Source organism: Anoplophora glabripennis, unplaced genomic scaffold, assembly GCF_000390285.2.
Source record: "Anoplophora glabripennis isolate ALB-LARVAE unplaced genomic scaffold, Agla_2.0 scaffold53, whole genome shotgun sequence".
Lineage (NCBI taxonomy): Eukaryota > Metazoa > Arthropoda > Insecta > Coleoptera > Cerambycidae > Anoplophora > Anoplophora glabripennis.
Window position 1 is genome coordinate 257,071 of NW_019416376.1, and position 27,770 is coordinate 284,840.

Below are 27,770 nucleotides of genomic sequence, written 5' to 3' on the forward strand. Positions count from 1 at the left end.
CGTTTAAGAACAAGAAAGTAACTTTGAGCATTTACTGTAATATTATTTTAACGTGATTACAAATATCAGTTTATTTAAAATGTTAATGTTGACTTTCTTACATTATTAGTTGATATTGTTTATTTAAAATATTAGTGTTTATTTTTATTTTATTGATTGATAATACTAATACCAAAAATGTGTAATTATTTTTTTTAATGTGACGTGTCTTCATTATTATTACCTGCTTTGAGGCTGCAGTTATAAATTATTTTTTATAAATCCGAATTTTTGCCTATATTTAATGTATAAAAAATGTGAATTTCACTCGAAATCCATAAACCATATCGAAAGAGCAAAAAAGAGCATGTTTTTAAAAATATAAATTCTGTCGTCATTGGCATACACACAAAAAAGTTATGGGATAGCCAGTGGCGCACAGGCACTAGAAATCGAACATCCTGTATATGTATTCTCTCCAAATTCTATATTTACCTTGCCCTTATATAAAAAAATAAGTGTACCAAATTTGAGGTTTCTAAGAAAAATAGTTTTCAAATGATTTGAAAAAAATAGATTATCTATTCTATATTTAGAAGGCTATATCTCAGTAGGCGAGCACTTTTGTGTATAGGTAAGTTAGGCTAAATAGTCTTATTTTCATCCAAGGAACCTGTGGTCAAGCGTTATCCGTCCTTTTCAGGGACACCCTGTATGTCGATGCAATGAAACATAATCAACTATTCATTTAGTAATTACAAACCTATTAACTGTTAGTTAACAGTATATGCCTGTATAATACCTTCGTGTTACATACGAGTATAGAATGTATATGCTTTTCAAAATTCGCAGTACTTTTCTTGAATTCAACTAACAATCATTAGTTTAATGTAAAAAATTCTGTTGATTTTTTTAATCAAATACAATTACATACGTTTTCATAACTGAAATTAAATGCAAACAGAAAAATTAAAGAAAGCACAAAACTTCATTATTTTAACTTCGTTTCTATTAAAAATAGAATTTAACTTTGATCTATAAATTGCAAATCGATAGTTATAAAAAAATTAAGTACGCTATTGCATTCTAACTAACGAATAAGATAAAGTTCAACATTCTCTTTTGCTATATTTTCAAAACTAAAAAACATGTCGAAAATCTGTTTTGACCTGAAACAAACTACAATCTTTAATAATAACCGAAATAGCGTAATGTGACATTGAAAATGGTAAGCACTGTATAAGCGTTTATATTTTTCGCATCAAATAGTTATAATTTTCCACTGTGGAACATCTGCAAGTCCTGGAAACGTATGTAATTTTTTTCATTGTGAAGGTACCTAGACTTGATATAAAACTGTATAAAATATCATTGAGAACAATGAACCATTTCGACAAGCCAAAAACCAACATCCAAACCAACGCACCCTCATTAAATATCTAACAGTGAGAAGCGGATATCATTGCTCTATGATCAAAAACACAAGCCCTGACAAAGATCACAATTTGTAACTACCATCTTCACTTCGGACAGCGAGCTGATGCTCAACACGTACATGGTGACTCCAACGACCACGGGGGGACCTGAAATCACCATTACCACGTCAACGTAGCATTGGGCATTGCTCTGAGTGCCTCAAGGACCGCGGTTTAGCGGAACTCTGGCAACGTCGCGGAAAACTGGGATACCGGGATTTTTAATTTGCCTCCACCATCGCACCCCGACAATTTTTACTGCTTGGACCTTTGTTTGAGGAGATACGGATGAGCAGGCAGATTAAAAATCTCCTCTGCCTCTATCGTGTAAAGCAGCCACTGGTTTATGATTTTACATTGTTTTAATTTGAAAAAGTGAGGAATTTTAAATTGCATCTAAATAGTTCGGAAATTAATTGAATTCGAAATTTACGGATTGATTTTGGGAAACTGCATATTGAATAAGGCCACATCAAAAAGTTTATAAGAAATTTGAAAAGAAAAATATGTAAAATTATGCTAGTCGGAAATAAGTAAAATAACTGATTTTTTTATATTTGAACTAAGTCAAGTAGTAACAAAATTCCTTCTTGAATATACAGAGTGTTTAAAAAAAGCATAACAAATTATAAAAATAAAGAATATCCGAAAAAATAAGACAAAATAAGTCTAGAAACGTTTCGGTCCCCACATACAGGTTGTTTAGTTTAAAAGTTACACGTTCTTGATTGTAGAAATCACCAAATAAACAAAATGTTGGAAACATACAGAAAAACGAGAATATTATTATTTATTTTGTGTTACCGCTTTAATTCAAAATCGCAGAACTTCAAAAGAAATACTTATTATCAATTTTTTTGCCTTATTCAATATGTTATGGTATCTACAGGGTGTTCCATCCAAGAGGGATTCTTCTGTACCTCTGCAACTGTAAAATGATAAAAAAATGGTTTTAATAAAAGTTGTCTGGAATCATGTGAGCCATGTAAAGAAAATTTTTAGCTTTACAGGCTGTTCCATTTCGCGTGGACGCTACATAACTTTGTTATTTTAAATGGAATGAAATAAATTTTACAGTTACAGAGTTACAGAAGAATCGCTCTTAGGTGGAAGACCCTGTATAATAAGAATATTTATTTCAAATAATGACTTTCTATGAAGTACTAATTCTGTTGGTATGAATTCATGTTTTATCTGTCTTTCCCGCCAAGTCATATCACACCGACGATATAACTAATTACCAAATTAGATTCGGTGTTACGGGATCTGTAATTACAGGCTCTGTCGCGGGTCAATTTTTATTTAAGCATGTTAAGAATGCCATATTTAATTATAGACACGAAAAAGAAACAGCAATTAGTCGAACCGAACGTTTTATTAAGCTCATAAACACAATTACATTAACAAATTGGCAAGGATTTAACCTGTCACCTACTAAATGGTTGCCGAACGAACTTTTTAAAGGAATTCATTGTTGCCGTGAAAATAATTATTTTCAAGGTTATGTGGTGAAAGAGAACAAAAGCCACGGCATATTCTGGAAAGTGGCAACAAATTCTATTTGTAATGTAAATTATTTCCACTAGTATTTATAGAGTTTCGTTTGCGGTATCGATCCTAGCGAAAGAAACGGCTTTTGTGAGCCAGCTATTATATTGGCAAAGTTCTGTAAACAGGATTTGTATTATGTAAATACAATTTTGCTTAATTAATTTATCGATCTGACGTTAGTAAGTAATAGATTTATGGGTTAGACCTATACCGAAACTAATTCTGCTGAACTGTCAGTAAATGCTGTTTGAAGGCAGTAAATTCTTGTAAAAGCTCTGCAGAGGAAGTTCATTTCATGGAGTACCCTTTGCATCGTACGTGATGTAGTAGTATAAAACCTCATAGTACTAGAATAAAGTGGCTAATGAATAGTTCTATTATGATATTTCTGTCTCCACTGATAGTCCAGGGACCGAAGAGAAAAATAGGGTAAAACCTCCGAATAGTTTCGGATAGATCCGATTTTTATGAAAATTTGGAATTAAGCTGATTTCACCCTGTAGATGAAAAGTTATATATGCTTGATATGCGCTTCTTATTTCTAGGGGATGAAAACCACCCCTTATACTAAAAAACCGAATAAATATAAAAATAGGTGATATACAGGGTGTCCCATAAGCACATGATCAAAAAGGTACTGCGACATTGTTTGGCTCAAAAGAAGACGATTTGACCTAACTTTAATTAAGAAAAAATGTCTGGTTCCTCTGCTATTGACTGTCAAAGTTCTTGAAAAAAAAAATATGTTTTTTGTAATATCTGGAGAATGTTACGATGGATTTTAATGAAACTTGCTGTGGACCTGTTCCTAAGTAAAACTCATGTTTTGATAAAGCAACCGCGTCTATCTGCCTTGGGCTAACGGTAAATTCTTGAGTGTCTTGGTACAAGAATTACCAGAACTTTTTGTTTGGTCGCTGGAATTAATTCCTTTCATTTTTATTGATGCATCAGTCCTTTTTCGAGATTTTCGTGCTCTTGGTAAAATCTTGTAGCATTGGTATGCTCCGAAAATTGAAGCGGTAAGGTACCGTTGTTTTTTTAAGGATAACTTCCTTAATTTTAAAACTATTAAGACGATCCAAAAACGATTTTACGGAAAATTTCGACAGCTAAAAGTACTGTAAAATTGAATATTTTTTAACTTATTTTTTGAGATTTTTGATGTTAAAGGAGAAAAGCATGACCTTCGCCCTCAACTTCAAACTTTTTGGCGGGGCCTTTTTGTTAATTTTTATCCTACACAAATAAAAAGAAAAACTAAAATATTATGTGAAAAAAATATTGTTAAAGTTACTTTCAAAAATGTTATATTTTGGAATTAAAAAGATTTTTTTCAGTCAAAACGTAATATTTTCAAAAATATGCCATCTAAACCGATTATATTGTTAGAATATTATTGTTAGAATTATTGTTAGATTGTTGTTAGAACCGATATATTGTTAGAATATAAAAAAACTAAATTGTAGAAGGATTACCTTTAATTTTAAATCTCGTGAAAAATTCATCAGTTTTTAAACTGATTATATCAATTTGATTCATCATCGTTGGTCTTTTGATTGTAATAAAACATTCAGGTACCTTAGATCAGGCTTTTAGAATTTATTGTATTTGTTACAATCTCTAAAATAATTACTTGATAATAACTGAAGATTACAACACTTTTTACTGTTTTCATAGTTTCATAATTTTTTTCGCAGCCTTCAACAATCAAATTTTCTTTTCACCTTACTTTTCACTATTTATTCGGTATATTCCGGAGTGTTACTCCCCAGTAAAACTGGAAAATAAACAAGTATCGCCCACTTTATTCGCGTCGTGAACTAAATCGTTCCAGGAACATTTTCCATAAAATTATTTCTCGCTCTACCTTAAATATATCCAAACATGTTGCCAAGACCACTAAAAGTTTTTGCTTGTTTGCTTTATGAGGCGAATAAAATCTATAAACGTGTAATATCTGTCACGGCATTTCCTTATCGGGGGGTACAAAAATGGCAAATATTTACACTCCAATTTATGTGATTTGAGTTTGATTTCGGTAAAGGTGTGTGAGTTTGGTTTTGATTTAGGCGTTACTTGATGAATTAAGTAATATTTCAACAATAAAGAAATGTGATACACTTATCTTTTCATTTACATGATTAAATTCGAGTATTAATTTTGTGTTCAATTAGTACCTAACAGTAAAAAAAATTGTCGGTTTCACCAAAGTAAGTGAATGATATAACACAATATACGAGGCTTTTGAAAAAATAACAGAACTTCATATTTTACACTACCCTGTTTACAATATCAATCAATAGTACCCAAGAAAATACCGTTTTTTTAGTCACTTCATAATGTTGGTGAAGTAGTTTGCTGTCATTACATATTCAACATATTTTTTTATATAACTAGATGCATTTTCATTTTATAAATGAATTCTTGCCATTTTACATTTATAGGTAACTCGAAATGAATTTCCTCTGTTTATATTGTGTATTCAAGTCTATATATTCTTAATTAACGACAGCAGTAACTTTAATTTTTTACGTGGATTACGCTAAATATAACTAGAAGAATATGAAGAAAAATTTACCACAAGAATTAATACATTAGTGATGGTGTTTCTTCATTATCCATAGTGGTGCAGTGATTATAAAAAAATGCAGTGTGGAAGCTTTGTGGCTTTTGTGCTCTTTGCTTTTTTGTTCTCAGATTGAATACACCGAGATTTTTGTTTGTTATACGTGAATTGTACATAACGTATTGCTGTGGGGTCAGGTATATGTTTCTTAAAATTATAAATTTTAAGGATCAGGTGAATCAAATTAATATAGTTTTGGGTTTTCTACTTTTAAGAAACATAAATCCAATGGCTCGTCAGACACAAATTTTTAATAAATATTAAAATGCCACTTGCTTCTGAAATTTTATTCTAAACAAATTTTATTCTGAACAGCGAAATTAGAAATAGTTTGCCTTGTCTTATATGAGATTTCCTTGTTAACCTTTTTGGATAGTCGAAAGGTTTACGTAAATTCGCAACAGAATTTAGAATTTAATTCAGGAATCAACTATTGTATTATTGACTAACACTAACAAGTTACCGACTTGAAAAATTTCAGCGATTTGCCTTTAGAACAACTTTCCAGGCTTCTGAAACCCTGAAAATTGGAAAATTCGCGTGATTCCAGGCACTAATTCTTCAGTGAAAAAATTTAGCTTCTTGTAAACATGTGCTGACGAGCCGTAATTGCCGGAGGATGGTCGATTGTGTCGTGTGTTTGGCAAAAGCTTGTGTGATTTATATCGCAAAACACTGGAATAAAAAAAAAGAATGCTCACCACGTTGCACGCAGGAAGTAGATAACGCTTTTAACCCGAGATTATATCATCCCGGCAGTTTCAATTTTATTCCGCCAAGAAAGATATTACGCCGGCTTGAATTAAGTAGTAAACTCGCGGTTTAATTTTTTGGAACAGTTTCGGAACTTTTTTCATTAAAGAATTTTCTCAGTTGGTTTGACCCGACGGTTGAGTGCGACGAATGGGTTGGTTTTTTGGTATTTACGCGTTATAACCTTTTTACGTCATGGTGCTTTTCTCTTTACGGCCCAGAACATGTAATATACACGGCAACGTTACATGTGGGGTGAATATCCCATTAAAAATATAAATGTACAGGGCGTTACAAAAAATACGTCAATCTGTTAATAACAGATCTTCTGAGAGAAAATAATGGAATTTTTAAGACATTTTTTATTTTGATATTAAAATTTTTGCTACTGCAAGATATCCAGTAAACAACTGACACCAACACATTTTTTTTAAATTTTGACAGTCATGATGCTATCAAATTTAACATGATATTTTTAGATACTCTGAAAATATTTGTATAAAAAGGGTGAGATAAATCGGTTTTTGAAACAGGCAACAACAATTTGATTTTATTTTTTTTATCAATTGCTTCACGTATATAATTTATTTAAATCTGTACATAATAACGAATAATAAGATCATGTTTCCATAAGAGATCATTTTTTATCAAACCGAGTAGTTTCGTGACATTAATTTTATCACATTTTCATGATGAGTAAGAATTTAAGTGATAGCACGCGAAAATGACAATGAACTGTCACCATGAAAGATGTCTACTATGTGAAAATGTTAAAAAAGTTACCGTTCGGAGCCATACATTATTTAAAAAATAATTATTTCTGACTAAATTACGCAGAATTCGAAAAAAATTACAGACATTTTTTCTTCAAAAAAGTTTAATTCGTTAAAAAATAATATTATTTGCTTGATAATTCAAGGGAATAAACAATATTCGAAACATTTCTGTTAAGGGTAGTTAGAAAACTATCCTTATTTATAACTGATTTTGATGAAACTAATAGTTAAAGACCCTTATGGTATGATTATTACCTAAAATTTTCATTCCATTATTTTAATCAGAAAGAAAGTTATTTTAAAAAATATTCAAAGGATTAGACTCCTTTGGAGGGCCATATCTCAGTAACGGTGCTCCGGAGGACCAATGTTTATAGGAACTTATTTTACTATTTTTGGCTTTACTTTCAACCCTTTAATTTTTTTACCAACTTTTCCAAATACCCTGTACATCAAAATTTGTCAAAAGCATAACAAAAATAATGTGAATAATTGGTAACTAATTTAAAACAACAATTGTTAACAATGGCAAGTATTGTATAGAATGAAATTCTTTTCAAAAGAATTAATACTATCGATACAAATTTTTATTTTGGGCTTATTTGATACAATTGATCAAATGCGACTTTTAGATTGATTGACATAATAATGATTCAATTTTTTAAAAGTGTGTGGTTCTTGCACTAAAAACCGTAGTAGAGTAGGCGGTATCTGTTTTGGTTTGGGTGAATCGTATATCCACGGAGATTTTTGGCTTTTTGGTTTTCAAATATCAAAATTTTTCTATACGCATAAAAAAACGTGGGCTTAACTTTTGGCGGCACAATATGTTAAAAAAATTAGAAAAATGTTATATTTTTTAACATACTGTGGTGCCAAAAATTAAGCCCACGTTTTTTTATGCGCATAATAAAAATTTTCATTTCTAGTGATATTTAAAAGCCAAAAAGCCAAAAATCTCCGTGGCTATACGATTCACCCAAATATAGACTCTTTGAAACAGGTACCGTCTGGACTATAGTTACAAAATGAATGTTTGAAAAGATTCCTATCCCCTGAGTTACCTCTCATGTAGCCAGAGCACGATTATCTTTAATATTTAATAATTCCTTATAAAGCCGCGAGCGTAAGCGGCAACGACAGAAAAGGCACCATTAGAGCACAAAAAGGTCATTCCGCGTTGCGCGCCATTAAAGGCACACAACCTCGTGAAATCTCATCATAACCAGCGGGCTGCTATACTCGGGGGTCCCGTTAGGGCCCGCCGTCTCCGCGACGGCGGCAGCGCGGTCCATCCGCCGCCAGTGCCCGATCGGTGGCGGCGGCCTGCAGAATGGCGGCCTGGAGGAGAGATGCTGCGCGCCGTCTCATGGCGACCCTCCCGAGCATCGATCTGTGGGCCCCACCCTGCCGACGCGGCTCGCGGGGCGGCGGCCGCCCGGCCCCCACGCGGCCTCGACGCCGCTGGCTCGCGAGAGCCCTCGGATCAGACTCCGATTGACTGGACCATCGACTGGCAAGGGTTACGGACTGTTAAGGGGAAATCGGGTTGAGCCAGATGTACGTCTTGCTGGTTATTGCAAATTCTAATTATGTCTATTTATTTAGTAATTACCTTTTTTTTTGTAAAACGCTTTGATATAAGCGGAATAATAGTCACCAGATACAAAAGTAACGTCTCGGTAATTACATGTTAAAAAAATATACATGGGGAATGTTAATTCTAAAAAAAGGTTCCTATGAACGTGTCTTAAGGAGGTATATCGGGTTTACTCAAATGCACAGATGTACTTGAAATTTATATAGCGTATTAGCCAGTGCTCCCTCTGTGCGTCATATTTTTTTGAATTTTTTTTTTAATCTAGATTTTAAGATATTGTTGTTGAAAGTTGTTCATTTTAACATAGGTTTATGTGGCGACGATGGACGGTGCCGCTCTTTTTTGCCCATAACTGAGAAAAAAATGTATAGAAATTATGAAACAAAACTTTTCCATAGATAGTACACAGTATTATCTTATTTTTGATGTAATACTAATGTAAGTTTTGAACATAGTACAGCTGTATTAATTAGAAACAGAAACCAATAATTGCATTTCTGTCTGACTTGAGGATTAATGTGGCAACGCCGCAATCAGCTGACAGCAAGGAGGGAATACATTTGAAATACTTGATAAAAACGAAATTGATTTCAAACATATACATTTTTCCTAAATCCCATGTGCATTGTTATCAACAATAAATTATCCACAACAGATGATCTTTTGTAATGTTTTTAAAAAACTAGATTAATTTAAAAAGACTAGGAAGCTGTGATATATTTATTGGAATAAAAAATACAGTTGATAAATCCTTTTAATATATTTAATGGTTTATAAAAACATCGTAATCATTACCCAGCAATATTTAGGGTTACATAAAGTTTTCTTTACTTGATTAATATAATTAGTAATACTTGAGATAATAGTATTTGTACGGATTAACAAAGGAACCTAAATATTTCTCAGCAAACTTTATATCTAAAAAATTAGTTATAGTTGCAAAACTTTTGTAACATTACTAAAATAGAGATTAAAAACACGAACAGTGAGTAATAATGTAATTTCTATCATAGAACCTTCAAAATTGCATTCAACATTTTCTTTGACTTGGACGAGAGATGGGCGCGAGTGTCATTTCATTTCTTTAGAACTAAATTAACATAATTCTCGTTGTTTTACCAGTTCACATGATTTACGGATTTTAAATAAAGGATACAACTGCTAGTCAATTATTAGCGCTGTTGCTACATCTACATAGTCTTTATGCGTTCATTAAATATAATTTAAAATTACTTAAATATGATATTTGTATGTTGTTAATTAGATAATATGTATGCTATGTGTATATGAGTAGATTTCTTTGCTATATAGATAATGTTTATCGCAAATAATTTCAATAGAATTTAATTTTTTCAAATTGGCAGCGGGTTTTAGTCCCATAAGAAAAGCATAGGACCCCCCCTTCGCTCCTCACTTCCCTCGGACCCGACATACCTCCTTAAGTGGTGTAGTTTCCGCATGTCGATTTTAGCTCAAGGAAATATTGCTCCTAACGTTCTACAAGAAGTTAAGGATCTTGAGGTGTCCAATGTTGGGCTGAACTTAGATAATAAAGATACTAAAATATCGTCATCTTTCAATATTCTCCTAAGAATCGTACAATCTCTTGAATAGCTTGAAGTAAGGTTGTCTGCCCATTATTTATAATTAAGTAATTTTTTTGGGCAGACACATCATATTTCTCATTTTAACTGCCGAAAAATCGTAACAGAGATACACTTAAAAAAAGATCGTGAGGATGAAAGTTACTTCACACAAAGTGACAAACTACACAGCAGAGTTAGTATTTCACAGCCTACTTTGATGCAAATAGTTATCTAATTTAATTTTGGCTTATAGTCTCTATAATATTAATGTTGTGTGATTCTGAAACGATTGAGTTTAGCTACTTTTACCAAATGTGCCATTTTTATTTAGAACTGAACTAGATTTCAAGGAAATAAATGTTATAAAACTTCGAAAATATTTGTTTGACTTTAACACCCTGTAGAACGGTAAGGATCAATGTCCAAAGAAGTATAATCAGTTAAATTGTCATAATTTAATGTGAACAGTGTTCTCTGAAGGTGTGTACCATTGTGAACGAGTCACCCTGTATAACAAGAACCGGAAGAGATAAGTTGTTAAAATTGTGCTGGACAATTTCGATAAATCTCCCCTGGTTCCGTTTATATAGGCATATTTATATATTTAGCTGAAGTAAGTACAAATATTTCAGGCGATGTTTTTTTGGATCATTAAGAAGTACTTAATATTCGATATAGGTACGGGATGTTAAATATTTTGAAAAATATTTGCACAAATATTCTTAAAGTTGTTTAACTTAAACTGATGAAACTTGTGCTGATGATTTGAGTAAATATAAGAAAAAATCATTGAATGTACAATACAATACAATACAATACAATACAATTATGTCAACCACTACGTAGATACAAGGAGACACTGCCATTGAGAATCCCGGAATTTCGACACCACTGGATATTTTGGGAATTTTGACTTTTAAGAGAAACATATTTTTCCTCTCATAGAAAAAAACTGTAAGGGTTTTTAACGGCAGTGTTTACCATATCTTCACCATAGGTTGACATAGTTGCACACCAGTTCAGCTAAATTTTACTTATCCAGAGTGTTTGGTAAGTCGATGCATTCCTTGCAGGAGGTTACAGTACAAGTGATCTGTGATATATCTCCTATATTCCGAAAAGGTTTAGTTTTCGATTTACAGGGAGTTAAAGTTTGAAAAAAAATACAAATTTATAAATATTGCGAAAACTGCTCAGAATATTTTAATGAAATTTTACAGGCTTTGTATTGTGTGCGCACGCCACTGGTGAAATTGAAAACAATATTTTTATCGTAAAACATGTATTGTTGTTAACTGTCAAAGCCTGTAAAATTTCGTTAAAATATTCTTAGCGGTTTCCGCAATATTTATAAATTTGCATTTTTTTATTAAAACTTTAACATCCTGTAGATCGAAAACTAAGCCTTTTCGGAATATGGTATATTGAGGAAATATATCACAAATCACTTGTACAATAATCTCCTGTAAGGAATGCATCGACTTACCAAACACACTGTATATACGATTAATTCAATCAGCAGCCTAAGTTTGTGTAAACTTTGCATCTCGAAAGTTAACCTATTTAGCGCATGCGTTAATAAAGCTTTCTTCTTAAAACGATTCAATAAATCATCTACTGAAATACACTGAGAAAAAGAATTAAAGGTCCAGAAAAAATTCCAAACTTTGATTTTTTTTTCTATATTTGAGTTTTTAACACGAAAAAGGTGACTTTTCACTTAATAGCTGATATCTCAATGAGAAATAATCGTACAGAAAATAAAAAAAAAAACTATTGAAGCTGAGGATTGATTGATTGATTAATCCAAAAACAAATTTCTGAGCCCATGGTCAAAAAAAAATTGCTAAATTTTTGCCTTGCATTATTTCTTTTGATTGCCCCGAGAGTGACGCTCAAAACATTTTTTCATTTCAAGATTTCAAAAGTAGAATCTTCAAATTTCAAGGTGCTTTTTTATTTTCTCTATACGACCATTGCTGACGAAATAACAGCCTTTTAAAAATCACTAAAAAAAGAATTTGGGAACTTTTCTGATTCCTTAATTTTTTTTGTTTAAATTTTTACTGTACCTATTTTGCAATTAAATAAAGAAACTATTTCTTTAACAATAACATTATAGTCCAGGCGGTATCTGTTTCATAAAGGGTATACTTGGGTAAAACGCATATGATCGGAGATTTTTGCTTTAACGGCTTCTAAACAACATTAGAAATCATAATTTTTCTATGCAAATAAAAAAAACGTGGGCTTAATTGTTATTGCAAAAAAGAATAAAAAAATAGCAAAAAAATTCATTTTTTTCTTGGATTTTTCGTCGACAACTTAGCAACTATTCATTTTAGACAAAAATGGAAGAGGAAAAAAAGTTTTGTAATTAAATTCTGATCAAGATAGAGTTAGTTGCAATTCGAAAAAATAATTATTGTTATTGCAAAAATAGGAAAAATCATTTAAAAAATTGCAAAAAATGCTAGTTTATTTGTCAATTTTTTTGAGACACTCGAATAATACCTAGGATCTTCATACTATTCCCAATTAAACTTCTTAGTGCATAGAAACATCACAACAAATTTCATCCAATTCGGTTAGATAATTTTTACATAATAATTGTTTAAATTTTTAATTTTTTTTTTAAATTAAAAAATTTTCAAAATCAAATTTCTAAGAATCTAAAGCCTTTGAATACTTGAAAATTTCACCACAAAAAGAAGAGCTCTCAAGCTTTAAAATGCTTTTTGAAAAATTCAAATCGGACGATTAGGTGAGCCGTGGTGATTGTTTAAACATTTTCGCAATTTTCACGCTTATAAACAATTGCAATAATTTAATGTTTTTTCAAATTTTTTTTTATTTTAAAATATGGTTTGAAAGTACTCGGAAAGGCGAGTATTTAAAAAAAAACCTGATGATCCGCCCATTATTTTCGGAGTTATAGCCCGTTAAAGTTAACCCTTATTTACAGCAAAACTATAAGGGCTGTTTTTTGAACCAATAGGTTTGTTATTCCGAGTACTTTCCAGATATAAATTTTCAAAATTTGCAATCACGGGCGTCCCATTTAAAATGTCACTCAAAGATATTCAAGACCGCGTGAAATCAATGAGGTATCAGTGGTGGGGGGAGCAAACACACAGCTACTCCGATCTGAATTCTCGAGTTCAAAATTGCGACACTCGGAAAAATTTCACTTATCTCAGCGTCTAATGGACCAATTTCGATGATTTTTTTTTAAATCGATGTCTCGCAACTAAAAAATTCAATTATCATATTTTCAACTACATTTTATTATTAATTATTGGACTTTTGACATGCCGATAAACAGTTACTTTAAAAAATGATTAATTTATTATGTTTATTTATTTACTATGTTAATTTTCACGACCAAAATTTTTGCATGTTGCACCATGTTGTTGGTATTAATTAAGTATCCAAAAGATTCTTATACTTTTTTTATAAATAAAAAATAAATTTTAGATAAATATTTTAAAAGTAAACGAAAAAATTAAAATTATAATTATTCACAATTTATTTTTTTTTGAAAGATTTTTAGAAATTTATCGTACAACTAAAAATTAATACCAATTTTCAGTTGTTTATTTAAATAATTATTGTTTAAACAATTTTATAATATTTAAACAAACTTACTAGTATTACCTGGTGCAACATGCAAAAATTTTGGTCGTGAATATTAACATAGTAAATAAATAAACATAATAAATTAATCATTTTTTAAAGTAACTGTTTATCGGCATGTCAAAAGTCCAATAATTAATAATAAAAGGTAGTTGAAAATATGATAATTGAATTTTTTAAGTTGCGAGACATCGATTTAAAAAAAAATCATCGAAATTGGTCCATTAGAAGCTGAGATAAGTGAAATTTTTCCGAGCGTCGCAGTTTTGAACTCGAGAATTCAGATCGGAGTAGCTGTGTGTTTGCTCCCCCCACCACTGATACCTCATTGATTTCACGCGGTCTTGAATATCTTTGAGTGACATTTTAAATGGGACGCCCGTGATTGCAAATTTTGAAAATTTATATCTGGAAAGTACTCGGAATGACAAACCTATTAGTTCAAAAAACAGCCCTTATACCCTTATAGTTTTGCTGTAAATAAGGGTTAACTTTAACGGGCTATAACTCCGAAAATAATGGGCGGATCATCAGGTTTTTTTTTAAATACTCGTCTTTCCGAGTACTTTCAAACCATATTTTAAAATAAAAAAAAATTTAAAAAAACATTAAATTATTGCAATTGTTTATAAGCGTGAAAATTGCGAAAATGTTTAAACAATCACCACGGCTCACCTAATCGTCCGATTTGAATTTTTCAAAAACCATTTTAAAGCTTGAGAGCTCTTCTTTTTGTGGTGAAATTTTCAAGTATTCAAAGGCTTTAGATTTTTAGAAATTTGATTTTGAAAATTTTTTAATTAAAAAAAAATAAAAAATTTAAACAATTATTATGTAAAAATTATCTAACCGAATTGGATGAAATTTGGTGTGATGATTCTATGCACTAAGAAGTTTAATTGGGAAAAGTATGAAGATCCTAGGTATTATTCAAGTGTCTGAAAAAAATTGACAAATAAACTAGCATTTTGGCAATTTTTTAAATGATTTTTCCGATTTTTGCAATAACAATAATTATTTTTTCGAATTACAACTAACTCTATCTTGATCAAAATTTAATTACAAAACTTTAATTCCTCTTCCATTTTTGACTAAAATGAATAGTTGCTATGTTGTCGACGAGAAATCCAAAAAAAAAAATATTTTTTTTGCTATTTTTTTATACTTTTTTGCAATAACAAATAAGCCCACGTTTTTTTTATTTGCATAGAAATATTATGATTTCTGATGTTTAGAAGCCGTTAAAGCAAAAATCTGCGATCATATGCGTTTTACCCAACCCGAAACAAGTACCGTCTGGACTATTATCTGATCACGAAAATAGTATGTTCATAACTGTCTATAATTGTTAAATAACAATAATAGTCTGTATGTGCATATTATTCAACTTTAAAAATTATTTTAAAAAAGCCAGTGTAAAGGAAAAATAAATGATTTCCTTTAATCATAAAGTTTGAATTAATAGGAATTAATTATACGAGTACAATTCGAACTATTTTTAAAGTACCTAAAGTAAAAACACAACAGTAGCGTCGACGCACATATGGCTTCTCCGAAAACTATCCGCTACCTTGCCAGTCGCGGATAATGACATGAACGAGATGCGCGGTTATGCGAGCTGAGCGGCCGCTACCCTCCCGAACAGCTCTTGGACACCGTGCATCGACTTACCTCCGTAGTTCGGTCTTACTCTTTTGTCGTAGCTCATGCTGAAGGAGTCCAATATGGCTGACACGTTGACATCCCCCATGTAGCCTCCAGCCCGCGGCGTCCTGCAAAGTAGAAATAGTCTCAATGACGTGGTCGGTATTTAAAAAAATAAGCTGGAAGTGAATTCCAGTCCTCAGAGAAAACGTCTGAATAATGAAAATCGGCTTTCAGAGCAAGTCAAGGAACTCAAAAGTTGACAAAGAACGCGCAAAAGGTTTTCGGTTTCAAGTTATTTCGTATTGAACATATACAATTCAGCTGATGACAGTGCAAGAAACAACTACTCTGCGGGTTACATGCCCAGACTAACATTCAATTATATCAGCAATATCTATTAAATTGTTGTAAATATGTCTTGCATATGATCACTTCATAACTGTAGTTATGACCTGCCTTCTATAGTATTGATGAGTATATACAGGGTGTCCCGAAATTAGGGGGTTATATTTCTATGTCGAAAAATTACTTTTTCTTTATATAAACGTGGGTCTAAGAAGTCTTCCAGTTGGTACTATCTTCGTACAACAAAATAGATACATTTTATTTATTTAAAAACTGGAAAACAATTGTGTTGAAATTTACTAAATATTTCACAATAAAAGTTGTTTACATTTTGCCGTGTGCACACACATCAGCTGTGTAGCGTTAGGTTATGCGCTGTCACGTTGTGATGAAACTCCCCAACATTAATACTCGCTGTATTTTGAAAACTGTTTATCTTACGCCCCTGTAATATACAATTTTTTTGTTCATTTATTACTACTCTAGGTACCTTATGCTGAAGTAATGGCAGTCAAGCCTTTTACACCCTGTATATGGCATATTGATGAGGACTAATAGGTCTGAAATTGGTATGTATATGTTTGGTGAGTACTGCCGACAAATAGTCCTATTGCTTGTATAATTCAATGCTGGGCCACGCAAGTAACTCGCAGGATAGTAGTTTCCTGCAAAATCATCAGCTAAAAATTGATCTAGTTCTATCTAGTTGGCGACAGATCTTGCTTTTACAGTATCTGCAAAATTGCATTGTCATCCGTACTGAAGACCGTTCGATTAGAACAAGAGCTAGAAGGTGCTAGAAAAGGATATGAATTCCATTTTGAAAAAATGACTTCATCAATAAGTTTAAAAATGAACACGCCTAAAAGTAACCGATCAGTAAGAATTATTCTACACTTTAACAAATATATGGTGCAGACAGTCGTGAAAGTATTTTACGACTTATATCGATATTTTTAAAAGTGTAAACACTATTCACTGTTTCATCATTTTTGATAGTGAGAGAGAAATAACTACAAACTAGAATATTCAACTATCAACGGTACTAAGTATATTGAGTATTATCCAGTTTTCCTCTTCCGAGATTCTATCTAGTTTAAAAATTGTCACGAACCAAGTCAGGAACAATATGTAAATGATACAAACCACGAATTGGAACAAACCTTTTATTAAATCACGTATTTAACATATTATTTTCTTTACCAAAGTCAACATTGTACACAGAAGGGGAATTCGTCAATGAGTATGTAAACATCGAATAGCAGATCAGGAAGTTTCGTCTTCTAGTATGAAGAATTCTCATTGTATTGTACGTAGATAATCTGTCTCTTAGAGAAATAAACAAATTGTAGTCTAAGCTTAAACAATGTTTTTTAATGCTTTAGTAAATATTCGGGGTCTCTTCTACAAATCCGCCCAACATATTAACAGTTTTATTTTGATCACAACTCTCTTAATTTTTATGCTAATGACTTAAAGTCAAGTCCATTTTAAAGTACTTTAAAAAATGTTCTGTGCATTTTTCTTGAAAAATAGATTTTTTTTTAGTTATTTTACGTTATATGCTTCCAATTTAGTTTCTGTCAGACATGAAATTATCTTCAACCATGAAAAAAAAAAAAACGCAATCCTTTTCTTTTTCTATAAGCTTCATTTTCTTCGTGATGTTTATTTGTTCATATAGTGTCTTTTTTCGACAAAAATTACTGAAAACCCCAGCAAATATTGAATTATCGAAAAATGTTCATAGGATACTTTTTGCTTAAAATTGATTGCTTTATCGATACTTGGGGTTATTTTCAATATTTTAATATTCACCCCCTAGGAGGGGTGGCTTCCACCCCCTTGGCAAAAGCGCTCATCGGCACTATATAACTTTTGTTTCTTGAGTTCCCTGGACTAATAAAGTTCGAACATTTTTTAAACATTGTATAAATTACCTGACCAAAAAGTCTAAAACTTTGACTCAAGAACAATATATTACTTTTTTAAGGAAGCACATGACTCGGAATATCTTATGCTCAAGGTAAACTAAGTTAAATTAATTTTGTTTTTTTTATTAGCATTGCATTATAGGTTTATCTTATTATGGGACTATACGTATACGCTATAAGACTGTGCCACATGCCATACAGCCCGAGAAACAAATCAATTAATGCATGAGTCATTTCCTGGTAGTGTAATTTCCCGTTTTGGTGGCCTCCCAATATGCGATTGATATACTATTCCACACATACTTTACTGTATACTTTATCAATCAATATAAAATTTAAATTTTTAATTAAAAATTTATCAAAATTACTTCTTGCGAAAAATTTTGTGACGCCCTTTATCAAGGTGGCCAAAATACCGTAAGAGAGATTCTGTCAGTTCAAAAATCGGGATGTAGTCACTTTTTGTGTAGTATGAACCCCAGGAAAGCGCCTTGACCCACTCAGTAAACGTAAGTAGTTAAAAGTTCCCTCGGCGGTTTACTTTATACCACATTTGCTCCAAATGCATAATTTTAATGTAAAAAATAATGAACCTAGGACGGCGGTCGGCCGCTGATGAAAATACAGTTTAAATCTAAATGGCACGCATTACTGTTCGGGGTAACCTTTTCCGCGCTTAATTATCCTTGAGATAAAACAATAAAATGAGATCCTTGCGTAAATGTGAATTAATGATATCGTTAAATGGCGGCTTCGTGCGAAAAAATAATTGATGGAGCACCCTTTCCTTATCTCTGTTGAAGGGCGATGTTAAAATAAAATGTTCGTCGAATGATACATAGCAAGGAATGTAATTTTCATCAAATCCGCAGTTCCGTGACTTGATGAATATTTGCCCTTTCCTTCGATTACTTGACGGATTAGGAAATATCAATCTTTTTCCGTCTTCGTTAGAAGAACTGAATACAAATGAAATGCAACTACCAAATATTTGATATCTTCATTTAATTTCGAGATACAGGGCTATATTCACCCTTTTAACATTTTTGGCTGCTTGTAAATAGGTTAGAATTGAAGTAAAAATTGCCTCTTTGTAGTAGTAATGAAACAAATATTTTAAATAATACAGTTTTTTACTTTTTATGGTATTTAATTTAAAAAAATACCTATTTTGTCCGAGTTTTTTACTTATATCTTGAAACCTACGCATTTTGGAAGAATATTGAAGAGGAAAAAAGTTTTAGAATTAAATTTTGCACAATATACTGTCAAAAATGTTTAAATTTACTACCGATGTTGCAAAATAGCAATAATTGATGAAAAATAGGCAAAATAATTAAGTTTCTTGGATTATTTTTTTAATATTTTAATAGCTCCGAGGGCATTCTAATTTTGATGAAAAATACTTTAGAGTATAATAAAACATCGTACCAAATTTCATTAAAATCGGTTCGATTGTTTTCGCAAAATAATTTTTTTAAAACAATTTTGAAAAAATTCTAAAACTTTTGTTCCTCTTCAATATTCTTCCAAAATGCATAGGTTCCAAGATATAATTAAAAAACTCAGATAAAATAGGTATTTTTTAATTTTTTTAAACATTTTTGCAATTTTGAAAATGTTCCGGACCTCGTCCAGAATTTTTATTATGCGAGTTGTACTGAAGGTAATCCAGAAAAAATTTGCTCGCCTCCTCTCACATCCACCTCAAAACAGATCCTCCCTTATATGAAGTGACGACACAAGTATATTAGTATTTTTTATAGAAATAAAACAACATTTACGATAATACTGAAGTACTTTTTTCAGCAAACTACTAACTATACTCTTTACTTAGGGAAAGCTTTTTTACTTTCTTTTATGGTATTTTCCAAAAGTATTTAATTTAAAAGGAAATATAAATAAATAAAATAAAAATAAATAATAATAATGCAAACAATTTTGATAAAAGGTGCCCACTGCATAGTATATCGTTTTAATTAGTCTTGTGAAAAATTTCAGAATATTTATGGTTGGCATATTTCATCGATTTAAAATACATACAGATCGCAAGGGCCTGCATTAGCGTGTACAACACATTTCTGTCACAGAATTTACAAGTTTATATTTTATAAAGCCGGTCGCGAATTTGTAAAGCGAGGAGTTATATATAAATAAATCAATAGTAGTTTCCAACTAAATGTTGCAGCAGTTTTCAAATAATTATAAAGTTACCTTGACAGTTTTAAGGTATTTTGTCGTTATGAAGGTAACATGAAATTGTAGCAGTAAATCAATTCCAATCGGAATTACTCATAGAAATGAATTTATTAACTTTTTTGACTACGCGCGGAATTCTGCGGGAAACGACTACAAGCTTCCTTAATAAATATTAAGTAATAAAATAAACCGTATATAAAAATGTTGTAAACGTTTTCAATTATATTTAATCCTGGTTAATAAATTTGCCACATTTAATTGTCATGGTTTACTAATTTGATATTTCCTTGTTTCCAATTTTATCTAGATGAATAGCCTGGAGATAAATCTCCTCGATCATTACTTGTAAGTTGATAAATTACCTCATTTGTAATATTGTTCCAAAATTTGGGTCAATTTTAAGGCAAATTTATAACTGAAATGTATTCCTAAGATTTATTTGGCCGTAAATTTACCAATAAGCACACAATGGATTATGTTTTAACCATTTTGTGAGCGTAACTAGAAGGAAACATATTGATAATGTATGTATTGATTGTCAACTTTTTCTCTATACTATACAGATTGTGTGGGAAATGTCTGCGCTTCCGATATAATCGTAAAATCGTATTTAAGTAAAAAAATGCTACAAAATGTTTAAATTTAGTTGTAAATATAAAGAAATATTAACAAACACTATACATTTCAAGAAGAATATCCTCTTCTACATACCTATATAAACAAATAGCATCAAATATTATCGAATTCATATTTCCATAAAATTAGTAAATTGGTAATTAATTCCGCACAAAAGACAAACACATCTTCAATTTTTAAATATTTATAGTTATTTAAAAAATGTCTTGCTTAAAATTGATATAGTGAACGAGAAAGGTTTGTTCATAGTTACCCTTCAATAAAACTTATACGTGGTTGCTGATACTGTATTAGTTTGGCTTTCAAATCAGACTGTGAATACAATTTCATAGAAACGCTGTTAGTAGTTAGAATGGAGTAAATTCGAAGGAAAATTTATTACCACACTTAAAGTATTTAATTCTAGAAGTCATGTTAAAATTGTATTTAGAAAAATTTTTATTGTACGCCACTAATTCACTAGGCACAGAAATTAAACGATATTAAAAAATCTCAAAATTTTGGGTGATTTTCAAAGAGCTGTAACTTGGACGGAAATGGTCGTAGAGATAATAAAAAAAAAGGAAATTGAAGCTTCAAGTGTATAGTTTTCGGATCTGGAGTTTAAATTTTTTAGCGTCAGCATTTTTGAGTAATAATAAGAAAATCAACGAAAAAAAATTGCAAATTTTTGCTTTTCTTTAAAAAGGCCTATGGACTTCAAACAATTTTTTGGTAATTTCACCATAAGGCTCTTTTAGATAATTTAATTCTCTTCAATTTGAACGATTTGAAAACGAAGTGAAAATGTTGGTTAGAGAAAAGGTAAAAAATAAGATAAAAAGTTGATGTGAACATGGGTTTTTGAGATACAAAGCTTCCTAAAAAATATTTTTGTTTGGTATTTTGATTATATTTTTGTTCAATAACATGGCAATTTGGCGAAATTCGGGAAACTAGGAGTACTGATGATGAGAAACTCAAATATTTACTTAGTTTTTTATGTTTAATGTTGCAAGGCGCCACATACAGTATTGTACCAGGATTAAAATAACCACAACTTTTTTGTGTCATTTTTGACTAAACCTGCGTTGGAATTTTGCAAGTTGAATCATTAAGAGTTTTTGAAAAACAAGAAAAAAATGTGTCTTTTATTGGTTGTATTGCGATGAGACAAACTTAGATCATTTAGAAGATTAAGACAAAACTACTTCTACAAATAAGTTAATAACATTTACAATAATTGCTGAAACACAAATTTTTCTTGAACGCTCTGTATCTCAAGAACCAACCCTTGCGGACCTATGTTCCTGTGAACTTTTTATCTTAAAATTAGTCAAAGATTCACCCTTTAAAGTTTGTACAAGTACTAATAAACACCCTGTACGGCCTGAAGTTCTTTGTGGTACAGTATTATTTCTTTTGTGTATATTTTGTGAAAAAATTTCGAAAGTTTAAAGTAAAAGATGAAAATGCCGATTTTTGCGTAAATGAAGGAATTTTCTATAAACCACGCGAATGGATAAATTTAAGGACGAATGGAAAAATAAATCTCAAGTTGGAAATGGTATTATTTTTACATTTTTGTCTAGTTTTATGATCAATTTAATTAAAAAATCTTAATACAGCAAAATATTAATAATTTTTTTAGTTGATTTGACACACATCAAAAACGTTTTAATATTTTAAATGTTTTTATGTATTATTAGATAAATAAAATGTAATGAATCTATTTATACATCAGTAAGAACTAGTAGGATTAAGGTAGATAGATATCTGAGAAAATATTATTTAATAGGTCTATTCAAAGGGAGCGCAAATATCAGATGAACTCCAGAGATAACAAAAAATGCAAGCACTAATGCGTCTTATTTAAATTTCCATCTTCACGAAACGTACGTCGCTTCCAATTAAACAGAGACCCGAGAAAGCTCCACGGAACCGTGACGACATCGCGCCGCGGTGGGTGTTACAGCAGAAGCTATTAGTATATCGTGCTCGAACGAGCAGAAAGAATCATATAACATTAACATAAGAAGTGGCTGCCAATTCTTTGTTTTGAAATCGGAGCGAAACCGATCCCCCTCCTTGGCCCATGGCGCCGTTTAGCCTCTACAGCTTGACGTCACCGAGTCTAAAGCTCCCGAACCGTTCTTTGTACTTAACACTGGACGGCCTTTGCCAGGAAGCTGGCCATATGTAAAAGGTTCGCGTGCAATGAGCCTCGCTGAACTTTTTTTTTGAAACTACTTTGTTCCGAAGAGCTTCGCGACTCTAATAGATTATGTCAGTACACTATCCGCTTAGCTGAGGTAAAATTTGGGCGAGTGGGCGTTTTCCTCGACGTCTGTAATGACATTTGCTATGTTTCCAGTTTCAAAGTGTGCATTGGGGATAATTTTTGCTAGTAAATCCAGAGATATAGATGAAACGTTGTGAAGATGCTCTAGGAAGTTGCAATGATTTTCAATTTCGTTCTGGTTCTGCACCACAGGGTTGTTTTTGGGATAGAATGAGAAACGTCCAGTCAGACTTAGTGGCCGGGAAGCTGGCAGCCGGCGCGAGATGATACACACCCATGAGATCGCGGGGCAAGCAGTCGGGTTCACATGTAAAGCAAAACAAGCAACTTACCCGGCAGATGCCCAGCGAAGGGCGATAAGGGCCAGCAGCACGGCTGGCCAAACCACCCGGCTGCGCCCCATCCTGGGGGTTCTACACGTGTCCCCTGTTTCTCGTCATTTTGGGCACAGAACACTCTTATAGTTGTAGTGTCACATTCGACACCAACACAAGGAGTGGTCTCCGAGCCCAGCCAGGGCTCACTCACTGCGCATGGTGGGCAAAGTGTGCGAAATTATACCAGCTCCCGGTTCCCAGTTGGAGCCGCTTAGCCCGATCCCGCTCTTCCGCAGACGGTCCGAGAGAGACGGCCGCCGGGGGTGGTTTGCTGCTAGCGCACGCAGTCGTGGACCTGGAGCTGCCAGCACCTTGGAATCAATACTAGACCTCTCATTCCGTGACGTAATTTTAGTCAACACCGATACCTGTGCAACATACAGTAATGGCATGTCTTTTGATTGCTTCAATTAGGGTAAGTCGAGGAGCGTTGGACCAGGATGAGGCGAGCGGCGACTTTCAAGATATGGCGACAGTCTGGATTACAATGAGACGTAGTCATATTCACATGCGTATATGTCGCAGTAAACAATAAGTTTCATATTTCATTCATTTTGATAAAACTAGAAGCTTTATTAAGTACAAAATTTATGCTATGCAATTGATAATATTTGTTAGAGCAATAGGAATAATTGAACTACTTGTCTCGATAACACATATTTGCTAATGAAGGTAGTGACGGTCTTAGGCAAACTTACTTTGGACAACGTTAATTTCGATGACATTATTGTAGTTACAATTCCAGATTCTAAAAATGGTATGTCGCGTACGTTTACAATCTTTTTTACAATCTTTACTTCTCGCCTGGGTTCTGTTTCTCACCTAGAAATTCTCAAGAAATTATCAAGATTATTTAAATTGGATATTAAAACTGAAATTTCAGGCTTTTTTATGCGCTACCAAGCAGGTATATGTTACAACCAACCAGTCGACAAGAATACCCTTTCTATGCTTTCTAATAAGATTGCACAGTTTTTGAAAGTAGAACATCCTGAAACATATACAGGCCATTCATTCCGAAGAACATCAGCAACGTTACTGGCTAAAATACAGGAGTGACATATTAGCAATCATGAGACATGGTGGGTGGGAATCAGCCACAATTGCAGAAAGTTATGTTGCTGACAGTTTAAGTAACAAAAATGAAATAGTCAACAGGATTCTTTACAATGACACTCCAACTCCAAGTTCTAGTAGTACGTCGCACTGACTTAATAGATCAGTCAGATAATATTGAGCCTCCAGTGACTGAAATGGAGCGGTCAAATCATTTTGAGAAAAATGTGACAATTAGTAAACGCGAGGAAAATAATTATCCAAATTTTATAAAGGTGACTACTGTACAATTACTATAAATATTCATTCATAATAATTAATAAAATGTAAATGTTCATCAAATATTTCTATTTATTTGTTCGTAAAATATGCATTTATAATTCAAAATCGCTTTTTTCCCTAGGGAGGTAAGTAACCTCACTTATAGTCTTTCCGAAATCAGTTGAACATGTAAAAAACGCCTGGCAATAAAATTTAATGACTTTCATAGGTAAAAAATTGTAATAAGTTGTATATAATGTGTAGAAAATTTCTATTATATGTTCATTTGGCCAACAACATGTTTTAAATATTTATGTCCTCAGACAATTTTATTATATTGATGGTAAATTTCGTTTTGTTCCGTTTCAAAAGGTCTTCAAAATGCCATGTTGTAATAATATTATTTCCCCCTTTCGCAATTGTAATATCAATGATTAAAAGAAGGTGCCTATATAAAATTAAAATTACCTGAACCACATTAAATTCTGCATTGCTGCACTGCACTGCTGGGCAATTTACCAACACTTGTCAATAGCTGAGATTTATTGCCCAGTGGCCCCATGCAGCTGTGTTAGATTTCGTTTGCCCACGCTCGCATTATATAGATAAAACTAATAACACTAGTATGTTCTACCTGTAGTAAAAATCTACCTGTACCTACCAAAATGCATTGCATTGTACTATTTTCTATTTTATGACAAATAAGAGTGGCTCAAGGAGAAGATAGTCAACATGTAGTCAGTCGCAACGAGGTGCTGAGGGCCTCTTCATCCCGCCGGGGTTCGATATCGAGGAGGCAGCGGATTCCGGCGCTCAAAGTCCTCTTGGAGGCCTTCTCTCGGATCAAGTGTACGGGTCAACGTGTCGCTCTTTGCCAATTTAATTATTTTCCAGGGCATGCTAATTGATTATTGGCTTTAATAAGTCCTTGAGTGGCTATTCTTGTTGCCAATTAAAACGAGTGCCCTAACAACCCATAGAACGCTATCTGATACATCTCATTAGAGAACTTAAAAATTTGAGACGTTAAACGTTTTCAGGGTACTCAAATTGGCTTTTCTCCACACAGTGTGGTTCTAAATTATCTCCTGATATTTTTATTTGTACAAACTTTTTTTCAAGAATAGATAATAATAGATACCTCTTTAAAGAGAAGTTATAGGTAATGATCTTACAATATCTTAAAAGTTCTTCGAGATATCTCATCCATATTTTAAACTGAGATAGTATGTGACAAATAATTTGATCAGTAGTAGGTAATATTAAAAAACTAGTAGCTAAAATGAAACTATTGTATAACACTGACGAAAGTTCTGAAGCACACACCCAGTCTGCCAACATAATTTATTGACATCAAAATAATTTGCTCCACTTTCAGATTTATTTTGAGAGAAATATGGAAACAACACTTGTTTATATCCTGGAGACTACGTCATTAGCATAGTTTTTTACTCCAATTCATACTGAAAGGAAATATGTTTTCCTTTTTACGACGATTTTGTAAACACAAAGTTCCCTCCACTTGTGAGCTGAGATATAATACTCAAGGCCTGTTTGTGTCTTTTTAAGATACTCGTAGGTCAACCTCTTGTATGGCTCTCTCAGATGTCCGATAATATGAAAGTTTATGAAATTAAATGAAGATGCCTTCTAACAAGAATATGCGATATACTTTTTAAATTATATACAATCTTTCAATCTCTCTTATATGTTGTACAAATTTACTTAATATGTTGATTTAAAATTTATTTGCTCAGATTTACTTGTGACATATCTATATGTCAATTATTTATTTGTTTTACTGATTAAATTTAAATTGAATCGCAAAAGATTAAATATGCCACTTTAGTTCAAAAGTAAAGATAGCGCAGAAAATATATTCAACGTGCAATTTGAAGTAGAACTGAAAAATTTTCCCGGTAAAACTAATGTTCCCCTGTTGGATTTTCTAGTAATTGGAACTTTAATTAAAACTTTTGATCGGTGGATTGCCAGAGTGACATAATTCAGCCAGATAAAACGTATAACCTTATGACATTTGCTATGTAGTTTGAAACTAAACTGTTTTCCTATGGGAATTCTCTGTTCGAAGTTTTCTTTCCTCGCGGCTTTAAAAATTTAATTGACCACACACGTTGAGTTGTATGATTTAAAGGAATGTACTCGGGATCAGAAATATTATTTAGAAATAACGTATATTCTTCGAAAATAATTTTCAAATCATATAAAGTGACAATTAACAACTTTCTATAGAATGGCGAATGCGCTAATGTTAATGTGTGCCCTAAACTTTTTAAATATCTGTTCTTTTAATTCGGTTCTTACATTGAAAATAAATGTTTTTGACTATATAGAAACTATATTTCTATTGTTTTCAGACTATATAGATACATATTTATGTTACTTATTATTAATAATTCTAAACAGAATGCGGAAAAATCTTTAGTAATATTTTGTTAAATTAAATATTTTCTATTGGATACCTAGAAGGGAAAGGAAGAAGAAGGTCCGGAGTTAGCATCTTTTAAACCAAAGTACTGGTTTAAATATAACAGTATAGAAGGATATCTAGACTGTGTTAATGGAATAAATTTATACGTCATCTTAACCATTTTAAAAACTGGATGACACTATTAGTGACAGAAGGGCTGCACATATGAACGTATCAAGGTATCATCAACCAGCGAAGCAGTTCAACAATTGGCTGACGATTGTCATGTAAGCCTGCAAACCAAGCGAATAAAAATGTATACTTCTGTACCTAATAATAGACCTCTATTTAACTAGAAATGCTACCTTGGAAGTAAAGGGCAACGCAAATATGATCCATGGTTGAAATGGGGTGACCTACTTTAACTATTATATTATATAGTAACGGTAAAATATTGATATTCGGGATGTGTTTATTAGGGTAAACAATCTTGATGGATTTTGGGCTGCTGAATTCAAAAATCTGGTTACGTGGCAGTGAATATTACTCCTGGTTGAAAGTTTTCAATGATGACTTTACTTAAACAAATATAGGATTTATTTATATTACAGATACGAG

The 27,770-nt window shown here is 32.1% G+C and overlaps 1 protein-coding gene across 1 annotated transcript in view; it reads right to left on the reverse strand.

Moving 5' to 3' along the window:
* LOC108905607 (gamma-aminobutyric acid receptor subunit beta) overlaps positions 1 to 23,501 on the reverse strand; it is a 50,956-nt gene extending 27,455 nt beyond the window's left edge. Inside the window, exons 1-3 of the mRNA XM_018708561.2 lie at positions 23,360 to 23,501; positions 15,657 to 15,757; positions 1,495 to 1,562 (exon numbers count right to left, since the gene is read on the reverse strand). Coding sequence (XP_018564077.1) covers positions 1,495 to 1,562; positions 15,657 to 15,757; positions 23,360 to 23,430 — 240 coding nt within the window. The 5' untranslated portion in view covers positions 23,431 to 23,501. The remainder of the gene's footprint in view (positions 1 to 1,494; positions 1,563 to 15,656; positions 15,758 to 23,359) is intronic.
* Positions 23,502 to 27,770: the final 4,269 nt, after the last annotated feature.